This window comes from Maylandia zebra, linkage group LG16, assembly GCF_041146795.1.
Source record: "Maylandia zebra isolate NMK-2024a linkage group LG16, Mzebra_GT3a, whole genome shotgun sequence".
Classification (NCBI taxonomy): Eukaryota; Metazoa; Chordata; class Actinopteri; order Cichliformes; family Cichlidae; genus Maylandia; species Maylandia zebra.
In genome coordinates, this window is record NC_135182.1 from 30,302,351 (window position 1) to 30,316,035 (window position 13,685).

At 41.0% G+C, this 13,685-nt stretch overlaps 1 protein-coding gene across 13 annotated transcripts in view; it reads left to right on the plus strand.

The window, feature by feature from the left end:
- The window catches only part of lrrfip1a (leucine rich repeat (in FLII) interacting protein 1a), a 48,964-nt gene that overhangs the window by 10,397 nt on the left and 24,882 nt on the right, over positions 1-13,685 (plus strand). For all 13 annotated transcript variants that reach the window (XM_012921295.3, XM_076875240.1, XM_076875246.1 and 10 more), the window contains exon 3: positions 9,405-9,491. In XM_012921295.3, the coding sequence (XP_012776749.2) occupies positions 9,405-9,491 (87 nt within the window). The remainder of the gene's footprint in view (positions 1-9,404; positions 9,492-13,685) is intronic.

Consider the following 13,685-nt stretch of genomic DNA (forward strand, 5'->3'; position numbering starts at 1 on the left):
CCTGACTCATGTCTCCATAAAAGGAAGTGGCTTGCCTGTGTGTATTAGTTTCCTCTTGATGACATCACCATGTGCACGGCCCAATGTAGATTGTTATCACAAACTCCTTCCTGTTTATTCCACAAGGCTGAGTTTCCTCCGAAGTTCAGGGAGCGAGGTGGGAATTGGAGAGAGGTTTGGGTGGGGTAATTGAGTGCAGATATAGCAAGTTATTAGATCAGGTAGATTTTTGGGTGGGTGGGGGACGGGGGATTGCACTTAGACCAAAAGAGTAGGCCCAATGTAAAACGCTGCAAGATACATCTGCAAATTCCTGAAGATCCTGAAAAGCAGCTCTGTGACCAAAACCCTCAGTACAGCTATGCCAGCATAATGCAGCAGCATTAAGTTACTGATTATTTGCTAATGACTCAGACGGACATCACCATTATCAGCGAGCTAACTGTCGCTGGAGAAACATGATAAAGCACCCAAGGTGTTCAGCTGGTTTTCAACCTTCCGAGTCCTAATCCAGTCAAGCATGTGATCAAGATGTGGTAATGTGAATGGAAGTGCATAAACCACATAGGCTCCATCCAGATATTGTATATAAAAGATGGACGTAGGGAAATTTAAACCTCAACTTTAGTGTTTTTGCCACCACCATGTGGATTTATGGGAGCCAGAAGTATTAAGGCCACATTTGGACCAGAGTTTGGAGATCTAAGTTAACTGCTAATGCTAGCATGCTTGGCTAACAAGCTGTATCCATAAACTGTATGAGTGCCACATTTTTGGTCAGGTTGTTTTGTTAAACACCAAAAACATGGCTGAGAAATATATTCAATCTTTCAAATTAGCAGAGATGAGGCCTAGCAGCTACAGCCACCTGATGACACACCTGCTAATCAAAGCATCCATGTCGCCAAATTTACAGTTTTAATAATATCGAACCTGCTCAGCTTCCACCTCTGGTGGAGTTGTTATAAATAAGGAAACTATTCACAGAGGTCAGAACCACAAGTGACCATTAGAGAAACTACAGCTTTTGGCACTTTTGCATTGGAATTATTTTTTTTGTTTTTTATTTGTTACCTTGTATTTTTTCCGAGAAGTCCCTTTGAGATCAAAATGTCTGTATGGTAACAGACATGCAACAAACATCATGTAAAATGCAGCTCATATTTTATGATACACAAATACCCACAACAAAAACACTCTTAGCCTCTTAAGAAAAACAACCACACTTCCTTCATTACATTTATTCCTTCCTTTAAACTCAGCATTAGATCAAAGCTGTGTTTCCTGTAAAGGTATTGCCTGCCTGAGGTGTGTGGTAAGACAATGCAGATTTCTACAGATCTATGAAAAACCCAGCAGGTCATGTTTTAGCTGCCACAGGACCCAAAGGATCCACTTCCAACATACTAGTGCCAAACACTTCAGGATAGCCCCAGTGATCATATGTCAGTACTCTGAGGTGTCAGAGCTGAATTGCAGTATTACACGGGTGGTTTTACTGTTGTGGCTGAGTGCTTGAAATCTGTTGATGACCAGTAACATTTTTTTTCACTTCTCTTGGCCCTTTAGCCTGCTGACCTTTCAGCATCGCAGTTACATCAGATTCATATTTGTCAATAACTGCATGCATGTAGCCACCACGCCTCTACAGTACCATATTTGGTTAAATTATAGTACACTGTGTCACTGTGTCTTTTTTAATTTGTCCAAAGCATCACTTGTAACAGCTTTTGATGATGGGCAGTAGTGACTCTGTTGTCCTGAGTTCATTAAATCACATGAATGGAAAAGAATCCTAAACTGAGATGATCAACCACATGTTCCTTTGAGTGACAGAGGAGCATGTGGTTGTTTGTTTTGACTGGTTTGCAGTGTGATGAATAGGGAACAGGAGCAAGTATCGGAAAATAAACTTTATGTGCCCTGTTGGTGTTGAGCTCCCTGATGCAACAACTGTTTTTGTGGTCTCTTAAGCAAACCCAATCATCCTCCGTTTGTTGGTTTCACTGCCCACAGGCAAGCAGTAAACAGCTTTGTTTGAAAGTGTGATTTAATTAAGAAGTATATCAGCATTTGTAAATAAACATGTCACAGAAATTACTCTCTGCAACAAGTCTCCTGTTATTCACTCACAGAGCTACATTTTGCAACTTCCTGTGAGGTGTTGTTTTCCCATCATGCTTTAGTGGCACTGGGAGTTTCAACATAAACTGTTGCTGCCTGAAGCGCCGTGGTCAGGCAGTAAGAAGTGTCCTGATACTCCCACAGAGAAAAAAAAAACAAGAAGATAGATTATACCCAGTTGTAAATGTATTAAAATAACTTAAATAGGCATCATTTACAATATGTCAGTGACTAGTTTGCAAACAGAGTGTTTGTATATCATTTAAAGTATGCACAAAGTGCTGAAATGTAGCTCTGCCGGTTTTATCTCATGTCCTCAGTGTTCAGACCCAGCTGCCTCCCTCGTTTTATTTTTAGACATGTCTGAAGCATATACTATTTATTTTTATTCCTGGCCTGAAGTAGCTTGCCCAGTGGCTGACCACTTTGTTTGCAATGCTGAGAGCTGTACAGCTGCTCCATATGTTTGTGGTGCAGCCTGGGGTTTAGTTGCAAGGCTGTGTGAGCAGAAGCAGGCAGGAGTTTTCCTTTTTCCCCTGGATGTTCTGTACTTAACCACAGTTCATTAACCCTCTCCAGGCAGATGTTGCAGATTTGCAACAGTTAAGACCTAACAACCTGATTACCCCACATACATGTTTTATGAGTTTTTTTTTACTCAGAAGTACCATTGCAGGACTTGGTTGTGCATTAGCAACACAAAACTTAATTTGGGCCTGAGAGGGTTAACATGTATGGGTGGAGTGAGTTTTAATCAAGAAGTGCGATGGTTGGACACTCGGCATTTTCCTTTCAAATTTACATTTATGTGGTTTGTTTGATAATATAATTTAATCAAGTGGAACCAGTTATTATGACCTCAGTTGTTTGGGTTTGTCATTTATTGGTCAGACTGTTGTCATTTCATAATGACCTTAAAAGGCAAATTATATGACAAACTAAGAGCTTTCAACACAGTCTTGAATACAGACTGTATGTAGAGGATGGATGTAACCTTTAGCCTTTGACATGTAGGTTTGTTTGTTTTTTTTTAAATCCAATGGGGCCAGTGGGAGTGTGTGGATCTGACTTAGAAATATGAACCCGGTGGGCTCATATGGTAGTGACCTGTCAATTACAGGTTAGGCCTACCTGAAAGAGTACACGATTTTTTGTTGTTGTATTTTTTACAGTAAATGGGACCAAATTCACAAAACTATAATTGAGTTGCATTAAATAATAAATGTTATTTAATGTTATTTAAGTACCAACATTAACTCATTCACTGCCAGCCATTGGCAGTGAATGAGTTAAACCCATTGACTCATACACTGCAATTGACGGCTATAGACGTCAATGGCAGTGAATGAGTTAATGAGCAACATAGACATTTTCTGCAGTCTGATTTGTTTTTGTTGTTGTTTCTTAAATCAGTCGCTGTCTACGGGTCATGTGAAGGAATTTTTGCTTAAAGCTCTACATTCATCTTTTTCTTTCATTGGCTGTATATTTAAAAATAGCAATGTCCCATTGGTTTGTTGACTCGTGTTGATTGGCCATCTTAGCTTTTTGAAACCAGATATCAGAAATAAGGGGTGAAACTGAGTGACAAACCAATGAACTCTACACATGGTCACTACACACCTATAAGGTAGTTACTTCTTTCTCATAAGGCCAGCCCACTGTAAAGTAAACCTTCTGTTAACCTCTATTCTGTACCTAATAGAGAACATAATACAATATATAAGCAGAATCATCAAGATCAAGACGTTGTTTATTGATGCTATAGGCCCATTTTCCCACAGACTTCTATAAGGAGTTTTAATAGCAGTCATCCCTTTATGACCATTAGAAAGAATTGAAACTTGATGGCAAGTTAAGTATTTTTTGTTTTGGTGCTGTAGTTCTTCATGGTCTGTATTTTCCTCTGTGAGCACATGTGGAATCGTCTGCTGAGCTCATCAGGTTTGGAAACAACGGCTCGATTTGTCCATTTGTGACGTCCGTTGAGTTGACTCATGTCTATGGCTTCATAGTAAGCTGAACTTTCTTCCAGCTACTCCCTTTTAGGCAACATCTGAGGCTTATAAGGTTCTGCAAAGAGGAAATAAACTTTTTTTGGTACACTTAGTCATCACCCTCACCGTACAATGAGCGAACTGTGTGTGAATCCACCTAATGATCCCTTCTCATTTTAAACACAGTCAAACAGAAATCAGAGTTATTTCTGTGCTCTCTTTGTGGAGCCTGTCAGCACTCGTGGTCATTAGAATAACCACCCAACTTTGGCTGCTGAAGACGGGCATGCAGGGCGTGGGAATCCAGCTTGCTGGAGACAATCAGACTAGGTTGGCATTCGGCTCTTGAGGACTTGGTGCCCCGAGAGGCTGTCAGGAGACTCAAGGGATCAAGTTGACAGAAGCCAGAACTATAAATTTGACCTCTCTAGGTACTTAAGTAACATATTATTATGATTAAAATGGAATAAAAAAAACAAACTCTGCAACTTAGAGCTAGAAGGAGGCTATATAATGAACCTTCATTAAACTAGGGGGTGAATCATTGTTTTGGTTTGGGGGTTTTTGCAGCTACGATTGTGGCTTCTAATGATTGTGAAACTATGATTATGGGAATAAAATTATTATTATTTTGCATTAATTTTCTCTCCAAATCTCTCATTTGGTCTTACACAATAAATTGCGCTCATCAATTAAGGAAAGATGATGAAAATACTGTGTGTGAACTGTCATCTCTTTTTCAACCCAAATTATTCTATTTATTTTCCATTTGAAATGTATTTAAAGTTTGAGGGTTTATAACAAAACAAAGTTAAATCCATAATGCTTGTTAAGGTGATGAATAGCTACATTAAATGTCTGAGATTGCCATAATTGACCAAAATAGTAATTTATGATTTTTCCACTGTGAAGTATTCCCACTTAAACTTGTGTATTTTTTTTCTTCTGTCGCATCTCCAAATCACTATAGAGCATCCCAGTTTTGCACTGAACTAGCTCACTGTCTCTCAGGAGGGCAGACAGCCCATTGACATCATGCTGAATTAGAACAGTTTGATAGAACCAGAGTCCATGTAGGTCGGTATAAATAGCCTTAGAGGAGGAAAGAGAAAGGAGGTATGAGTGTGTCTTTTGGCCTAGTTATGTGCATCTTTTTGACTGGAGGCTGATGCAGCATACACTCGCATGGAAAGATGACCCAGTCTGTTACAGCTGCTCGCATCATGTTGGATTACTTTAACTGAAAGCTGGTACCCCGTTTAACTGTTTATTTTAACTTCAGCTTTTGCTTTTTTTGTGTGTCTTGAGTTAAGCTGTTGTGTGCTTAAGTACTGCACTCTATGGCCATACAGTAAAAGGAAGGCAGTAATGTGGTCATGATGAAATAATTCACACCTCTTAGTGTTGTGAAGGTTTTTGAAGGGCGGGTTCCTTTAAGCAGTTTGTGTCTGAAATTTGACTTTCAAAGTTTTAAAACTGAACAAGAAGATGAAAGAAGGTCTCTTACCTCATCCTGAAATGAGTGAATTTTTTGTTTTTCCATATGAAATTAATAATTCCCGAGCTTCCCAAGCTAGGCGAACACCTCAAGCATAATACACTCATTTGTCCTAAAACATATCACAAATCCCGGGAGTATAAACCGTTTTAGACATAGGATTGATAACCTTTAATATAAATTAATCAAAGAAATAGACTACAAGTTGGAATTGAATGAAAGTGGATAGTGGATGTTCATATTAAGCATGACCAGAGTTTCCAGTAATGAAGATGAATGCCAGTAATGACCATGAGCCGAAAGCTTAGCCCTCAGACTCAGTTTTAAAAATTTTTCCTTCTCTTGTCTCTGTATGATGTCATGGAGGGGATACCCCTAAATATGAGCACAAAGGTCTGACTGTGAGCACAGAAGCCCCACCCACCTGCTGTGCAACATTTTAAGATATGTAACCAATCAGAAGAAAATGTATTTAACGTGAGGGAGGAGCTAAAATGACTCATTTCAAATAGAACTGTGAATCATGCAAAACTACTTGAGTAGAGTCAGAAAAACGAAATTTGCAGACTGAAATTAAATGAAAGAGACACTTCAACCAGTGCCGATACTGATTTCATCCCTTCATCACACCATCTTTTAATATTTAGCCAGTGCAAATATGAGTGTGATACAGCAAACAAACATGTGACCTGTTATATGTAGTTTTCCCAGCTGGCCTGTAATTAAAGGCACCAGTAAAACAAATTGGTCTACACAATAGATGCTGACTGCAAGGCAACCTTTGTGACTTGACGGGAAAGTCTAATGCAGTATGCAATTGTTCACATTTTTCTGACACTTATTGAACTGAATTGTGTTGCATTGTGTACAGCACTATGTGCCCACCCATAAAAATATTTCCAGCGATTCATGCTCCCTAATCTGCCTGTTGCAGGTCTGTTTTGCTCTTGTCTTTGATCTGAATTAAGTTGGTGGTTGAACTATTGAACAACCTCACTGACAGAGTGGATAAAAAGCACTTCACCCCAGAGCCTGCTGTTTGATGGAGCAACTGTGTACCAATGCTAATGGAAGTTTTTAAGTGCTGTATTTATGCTGCTCGAGGTCAAACAGACTAATGCCATGTTACTCTTCTGCCACCTCTAATTTCATGGAAGAGAAAATGTCTAAGAGGGAGTTTATGTGTGCATACATAGTGTAGATGGATTTGTGTCTTAAAGCTTTTGGTAGAAATGCAAAGAGTCCCAAGGACAGTGAGCATTGACTTGGAGGAAATGGCACTTATGCAGGCAGTGAGTGCAGCACAGAGTCAATATAGACTCCTGCATCATCATTTTTAGGAGCCTTTCAAAAAATTCTTTATAATTAAGGCGTTTTGTTTTGGGCTTTTTTATCATTATTTAACAATGTTTAGTTATTTGGCAAGACCTACTCGGGACAATTCTTTTGAGTTGGAAGTTCCTGGAATGCATTATGGTGACATGGCTCGCATTCATGTGCAGGAGGTGCTCGGCAAATAGACACAGTTCACTGCAGGGCAAAACGCATCTCTACTGAGGCAGCGACCAGCCTGCTGTTCAGATATTTCAATCCTCTGTTGCCCGGTTCCATACCTCCAAGACATCTTAAGAGCAGATTCAAGCAGATGGTTGCTGTGTTAGTCATTCTGTACACTTCCTAGCTCATAACTTCTATCAAGCGGCCATAGCATCACGGGGATCTACACGCTAAAAAAGCAGGCTTTAAGTAAGTCATGAATGCTCACAGCACTTCAGTTAGTTGTAGTTCATATTTTCACCTGCAGCTTTGCTGATCAAGTCAGCTTTAAATCCAGATGTTTGCTCGTATAATGACAGCTGTCAAAAACGGCTTATTGGTGAACCAGCGGCATCCATGACCCAGCATGTATAACAAACAGATGCCAGTTTCAGTTTCTGTAATATAACTACAGCTTTACTGTGGAGGAAGCCTGGGAGGAACTGCTGTGTGTCTGTTTTTGGTGAGCTTCACCACATCACCACACCTCGCAAATGCTGCAGTCAGTTTAGTGTTTTATTAGTTTTGAGATTAATAAATGTCTAAATGTTGTACAAGGTTTCCTGCAGAAAGCACTCACACTGAATTTTTCTTTTCCCCCTCAAGTGTGCACTTTAAAGTTGTTTAAATAATGCAACAAACAGAATTAAACGCTGAATCATAAAATAGTCAAGTGACATAAGTGGAAGTTTTGCCCACTCATCACTTCCCAAATGAGACTCTGTGTCATGGCAAGGCATCAAAGACACATGAACTTTAACCTGGACAATTTCAGAATGATATAGGAATATAAAAACCTGGATAATAAAGCAGGATAGTAACAAAGCGAGCGTGCAAGTGTTGCTGACGGCATGAACACAAGCTGAATAAAAGTGACTGAATAAAGTTTGCTCAGCAAGCACTGCTGATACGCAGCGAACATGCTGACATACAGACCAAATGCTGTTCTTTCTTTTAATGTACATATTCAGAGAGCATCTTCTCTTCTTTGTGCAAAGGAGAGGAAATTGTTAAAACTAAAAAGTGAAAACAATGGACTAAGTGATGCAGTTTGAGCGTGAACATGAGTAGAGACCTGCAGAGATGTTGCGTAAAGCTTTAATATCCCTGAGGGGCCGTTTGCTTTATATACTCTAGTCCAACAGATTACAGAAATACAGTACAAGCTCCTGCTGTCAGAGGGAAAGGGCCACGATTGGTTTAAAGAAGCAGCATATGGAAGAAATTACTCTGTCTATTATTGGTGCCTTCAGGGAGCTCAAACCTTTGCCCTGATGGAAGCATCTGGAGAACAACATGTAAAGGATGCTGGGGGCCAAAACAATGATCTGTGCCTTTGATAAGATCCTCATTTCATCTCATACAGAGGCTGAAGTTTGCTAACGGTAGCGCAGGAATCTAGCTTGACAGTTTGCTCCCATTTTAAGACTGAGATGAATGTGCTTCTGTTATCTGCGGTGCAGAACGTCAGTGTTGTTGATGACAACACAGATTTGGCCAAGCTTGTTTGTATCCCCTGGTGAAGCTTTTTAATGAATGCAGACACGTGTATGTGAGTCCTGAGCTGAACTTTGTTGATAGCGTGCATGTGTGTGATCGTGCTTTCTTCTGAAACCAACTCTGTATTTAGTGTTTTCCTGTTACTCAGTCATGGTGACTGACATTGGGGAAATGCATTAGTGCAGCGGTATGAGCTGTTACAGTTACCCCGCCTAGAGGCTGCAGCCGTGTAGTGTCTACCACAAGTTAGAGGAAGGAAATGCTTACACACACGCACACTGTAACACACACACTTGCAGCACACACTCTGAGAGAGAGATCCTTTTAAGGGAAAGACCCTGCTCTCGCCTGAGTGCTGAGTGGAGCAGAGGCAAGTCTTTCAAATGTACGGGGGCCTAGGAGTCTCACTAGATTGTCTGCTTCTAAATAAAGTCCATGAGATCTGTTCAGAGTTTAAATGATTCTTGATGTCCTGTGTTTGTTCACTGCTTTATTGACTGGTTTTTAGGGGCTGGTAGTGTCCCCCTGTGATATTAATCTTCAACTGTGTGACTGTTTTTATTTCTGTTTCCCAACAATGTGTCACAAAGTTCCCAAACTAACTCTGTCAAGGAACTGGAGCTCTGTTCACATTTGTGTTGACAATTTATAGATGTGTGTGAGTTGGACTAAGTCTGCTGCTATCTAACTTCTCCTTTTTAAATTTTCTCTCTCTGTGTTTTTATTCCCCCCCCCCTTTCCATCCCAAGGCCGAGGCCAGGCTGGCAGCAAAGAGGGCAGCCAGGGCAGAGGCCAGAGAGATCCGCATGAAGGAGCTGGAGCGACAACAGAAAGAGGTATACAAGTCAAAATACCCCATGACATGTGACACACGATATGGCATAATACAAAACTTCATGTTAGGACAGATATGCAAGATTTTACATCTGTAAGAGTTTAATATTTCATGCTGAATCTAAACAGCGGAGCACTGATGGAGTTAAACAAGTATTTCTGCTGTCTGCCAAATGGCTAACACTGTTCTGAAAAACAAAAGGATTTAAGCAGACTTGTTGTTACTAGACACTTGGTTTTGTTTGGACCGAAAGCATTTCCGGTCAGCTCTGCTTTCTGCTCTTAAGCTGACTCTTTGATCCTGTGGGTCAAAGGTCAGAGGAACTGTGACTGCAGCACTTAGGAGCACTGCTGTCGAGATCCAAGCAATCCTTGCCGTTCATAGAAAGAACATTCCTGTGGATTTGATTTGGATTGATGTAAAAATGTAGTTTAGACACTGACTTTTGATTGACTTTTTTAAAATTCCTTCATTAAAAAAACCTCCAACATCTATAGATGATGTTGTTCAACACACTGAATTTATGAGTTGATTCGAACCATAGAACCATATAATTAAGATGGACGTAACAAGCAGGAAGTCACTCATTAATCTTTGGGCTCCCATTCTGTAGCCTCTAGCTGAGCATGTTAGCAATCTTGGCCTTTTGAAACCAGATAAGGGTGGGCTCTAAGGAGTCAACCCCTGCTGGACATGTTAAAGAATCCAGCTTTAAGGCTTTCGGAAAGGGGAATTACATCTATTATTTATGTACTAAAACAGTGCCCCCACCTATACACAAACATCTCGTAACAAACTAATTCCTTAGTTACAAGGTTTCTAGGTTGGCTAAATATCCAACAGCTGATACTGAGGTTAAATAACCATAGCAAACGAGGAAGTCCTCCAAAGTTCTCACTAATTACTCTTTCAACAAAACCTTTTAAAGTTAATCTCATCCCACGCTGATACAGGTATTGACACATGGAAAGTTTTTGAGTAACATAAAATTAGAGCTTTTTCTTCAGACACCACGGAGCACATTTCCTGTTAATTAACCGTCACATGTAAAGGGCTTCTTCCAAAACAATCACAACAGTAATTTGCATTATCTGTTATAAACTGTACACCTTTGAAAGGTCAGAAAGTCTAACCTGCAGAGTTGGTTGTTATTGCATTTCTATTTTTGTGGCTTTGTCTCTTTGGTTAGCTAAATACAGTACATAGTGTAACACTGACATAACTTATTCCAGATATTAGTAGCCCCGTAATGTGATGCACTACCTTCCTGGGAAGTAAGCAGTAAATTAAATCTTTGTTTTTTTTATTTAACATGTCCATTTTTACCAATGTGTTGTGGAAAACTTGTACATGTCTCGCAAAAAGAGCAAAGAACCCCATAAATCTCTGTACTGGACCCTCGGCAGCTCCAGTGTCGGTGCTGGCGTCCGTGCTGTGTTCTGAGTTGTGTTGAATCAGGTGCAGCGCTGAAAGGTGTTTGGATGTGAGCTCAGTGCTGTTACATGAGTTTTTCTTTCTTTGGTTGAGCACCTCTGATCTGAACCACGGGGAGTCTCGCTTTTCCGAGCTCACTATTATTAGTCAGTAGTAATCCTGAACACATAAACAGACTACAGACTGCCTAGCACCTGTGGAAACTCAACTCAAAAGTTGCTCAGTTTCTGTGTGAAGGGATTTTTTTATTTGTTTGTTTTAAAAAAGCAGAAGAATAAATGACAGTGAAATAATTGTCTGCTGTGGCAGACGTCAGTCACAGTTTCTGTACTGTTGAAGCATATTTCTGGAAATTCAGTCGATAAACTTTATTTCCTGTGCTGCTTGCGCACACGGACATGGAATCTCTGGGGGTGTTCTGGCTTTCTCGCACTGTGACGTTAGCAGACACCCCTTTGGATTCTGTGGGTTTCAGGCTGGAGCCACAGATGCTGCATCAGATTGAGATGTGGGGAGGTTGAAAGCTTCTTAGCTACTTTGCTACATCCCTCGAGCAGTTTTTGTGGGTGCATCGTACTGCAGATGGAGGCTGCTGCCATCAACTCCTGCAGTCACTGAGTGCTGTGTTTGCTCCAAAACAATAAGTGCCTTCATAATTTCAAGTGACTGTCAACATTAAACTTTGTGTGACCAGAGTTCACTGTGATTTTAGTAGACAACATGCATGTGCTTTCGCAGCTTCAGCAACCACCACATTAAAAGAAAAATTCCATAAACCTTTTAGGCAAACAGACACAGAGCAAAATGAGTGCCAGTTTAGCTCACTGGTTGCGCAGGCACCCATACATGCCTTATGGCCTGGGTTACTGTGAAGCCCCCCCTTGTGCAACCAAAACACCTTTGACCCCTCAGGGTATAAACACAGAACCTCATAACCACAATGTTAGCAGCAGATCCTTCAGTTTCATCCATGTCACAGACACTTGGATACCGATCAGCACCGTGGGCTTTTTGGTCACGGAACCATTCCTGGGCTGTGTTTTCAGTGTGGCTGAGGGTGTTATTACACTGTAGGAGACACTCAATGGCACAGACTGGTGGCCTCAGTAATGGTTAGGTGGGACAGCATCCATATTAATACCAGGTCACTGCATTATACTGAGACAGTCCGATGTATGTTATTCACAGAAATTAGTATTTTACATCAAGCTGAACCTTTTATGGCTCGTCAATATGGAATGCCTATTTTTAAAAGATATTTTTAAGATTATTAGTAATTATAATATTAATTTATTGTTATTTCACCAATCAAAACACAGGTGTCAAGCCTGAACAATAATCTTCTGCATGTACGCACACACACACACACACATCGGTCACATATGCCAGATTAGTGGTCACTGGCAAGCTGAGTGTGTGTGTTTGTGTGTCCTTTAAACCTTTTAGCCGAGTTCTAAAGTAGCTTAGCAGGTTGTGCTCTGTGGTCCAGCCTGCAGTGGAGCAGTCGTTGTTGTTATTGTTGTTGTTGCCGTATCGTGGACGCCAGCGATGGGTTGCTGTGCTCTCGGCCACCTTCTGGATTTATGGATGTTTCCTCATACGCTGAAGACAGAAATTAGGAGTGGATTATTAGCAGAAGCTTTGCAGCATTAAACGCGAGGGGAAATTCAAACCTTGGTTGCTCCGAGTGCTCTGAGCTCAAATCTCAGCGTTCTGTCATACCATCAGCCTGCCTTCATGACTGGTCATGGTGTTACCTGTTGACCGCTGAGGGATGCGACCTTTCCTGGTTTCCTGAGGGCAGCAGGACGGCCGGGCGGCGGCTTACCAGAGGGGGGCTGAGGGCTGCCCTCACCAGGCGCCCAAAAACCCCTCCAATTAAGAAGGTGCGCTCGGTGAGTCAAAGGGGACCGGTGCTGGCATGTAGGCTGATTGTGTAACTCGGTTGATGAATGGGATTATGACGGTGCCTGGCTCTCTTGCTAATAGGCTGTCCAGACACGTAATAAGAGATAAGTAAGCAAACGAGATCCCTCCAGTCACTTCCTAATCTGATTAGACTGGACACTGGTCATTTTTGTGCAATATTACGCTCTTTGGAGTTCAACTCAAAATCAAATTCTCTTTAACTAGATTGTAGTATTGTGATTGCTTTGATCTTGAAGCAAGATCAAAGTTCACAAGGTCAGAAGCATCTGAGGTTCTAACAGAGGAAGTTTCTGGAAGATGTGTGCAGAACATTAGAGCTGTGACTCTGCAACGATATGAATTATAGCGATATTTATAAATAAATCTGACCTTTATAACTCACTTTCACCTTCTTGAAGTTTAGTATGACTTTCCTGAGTCGACAGCATATCTGTGAGGTTATCGTTGTGGGGACGTGGCTTTCCATTTCAGGTTAATTATAGATTAGGTGAGGGCAAGAGGCCGTTCTCCATTGATCACCTAAAAGTGCTGCTGCTACTACAGCGATGCAGCGGGCAGAGCGGTCATCTGCAAATCACTTTGTGATGACCAGAACTGCAAAAGTGGCCAATCCATTTATTGGGCAAGTATACAAGGGAGACAGTGGTAGTAAATCTGGATTAAAGCACTGGGGTAGAAAGTACGTCATTGAGGGTGGGGTGTGTTTTTAGTGTGTCCTGCTGTCAGCAGAGTTTTTGAAACAAACTCAAAAAGGCAGTGTGTAGGGTTGTTTTAAATTTAACAGGCAATGTGTTGGTCTCACTGGTGAAGGAACGTATGTGGGAGATTTTAG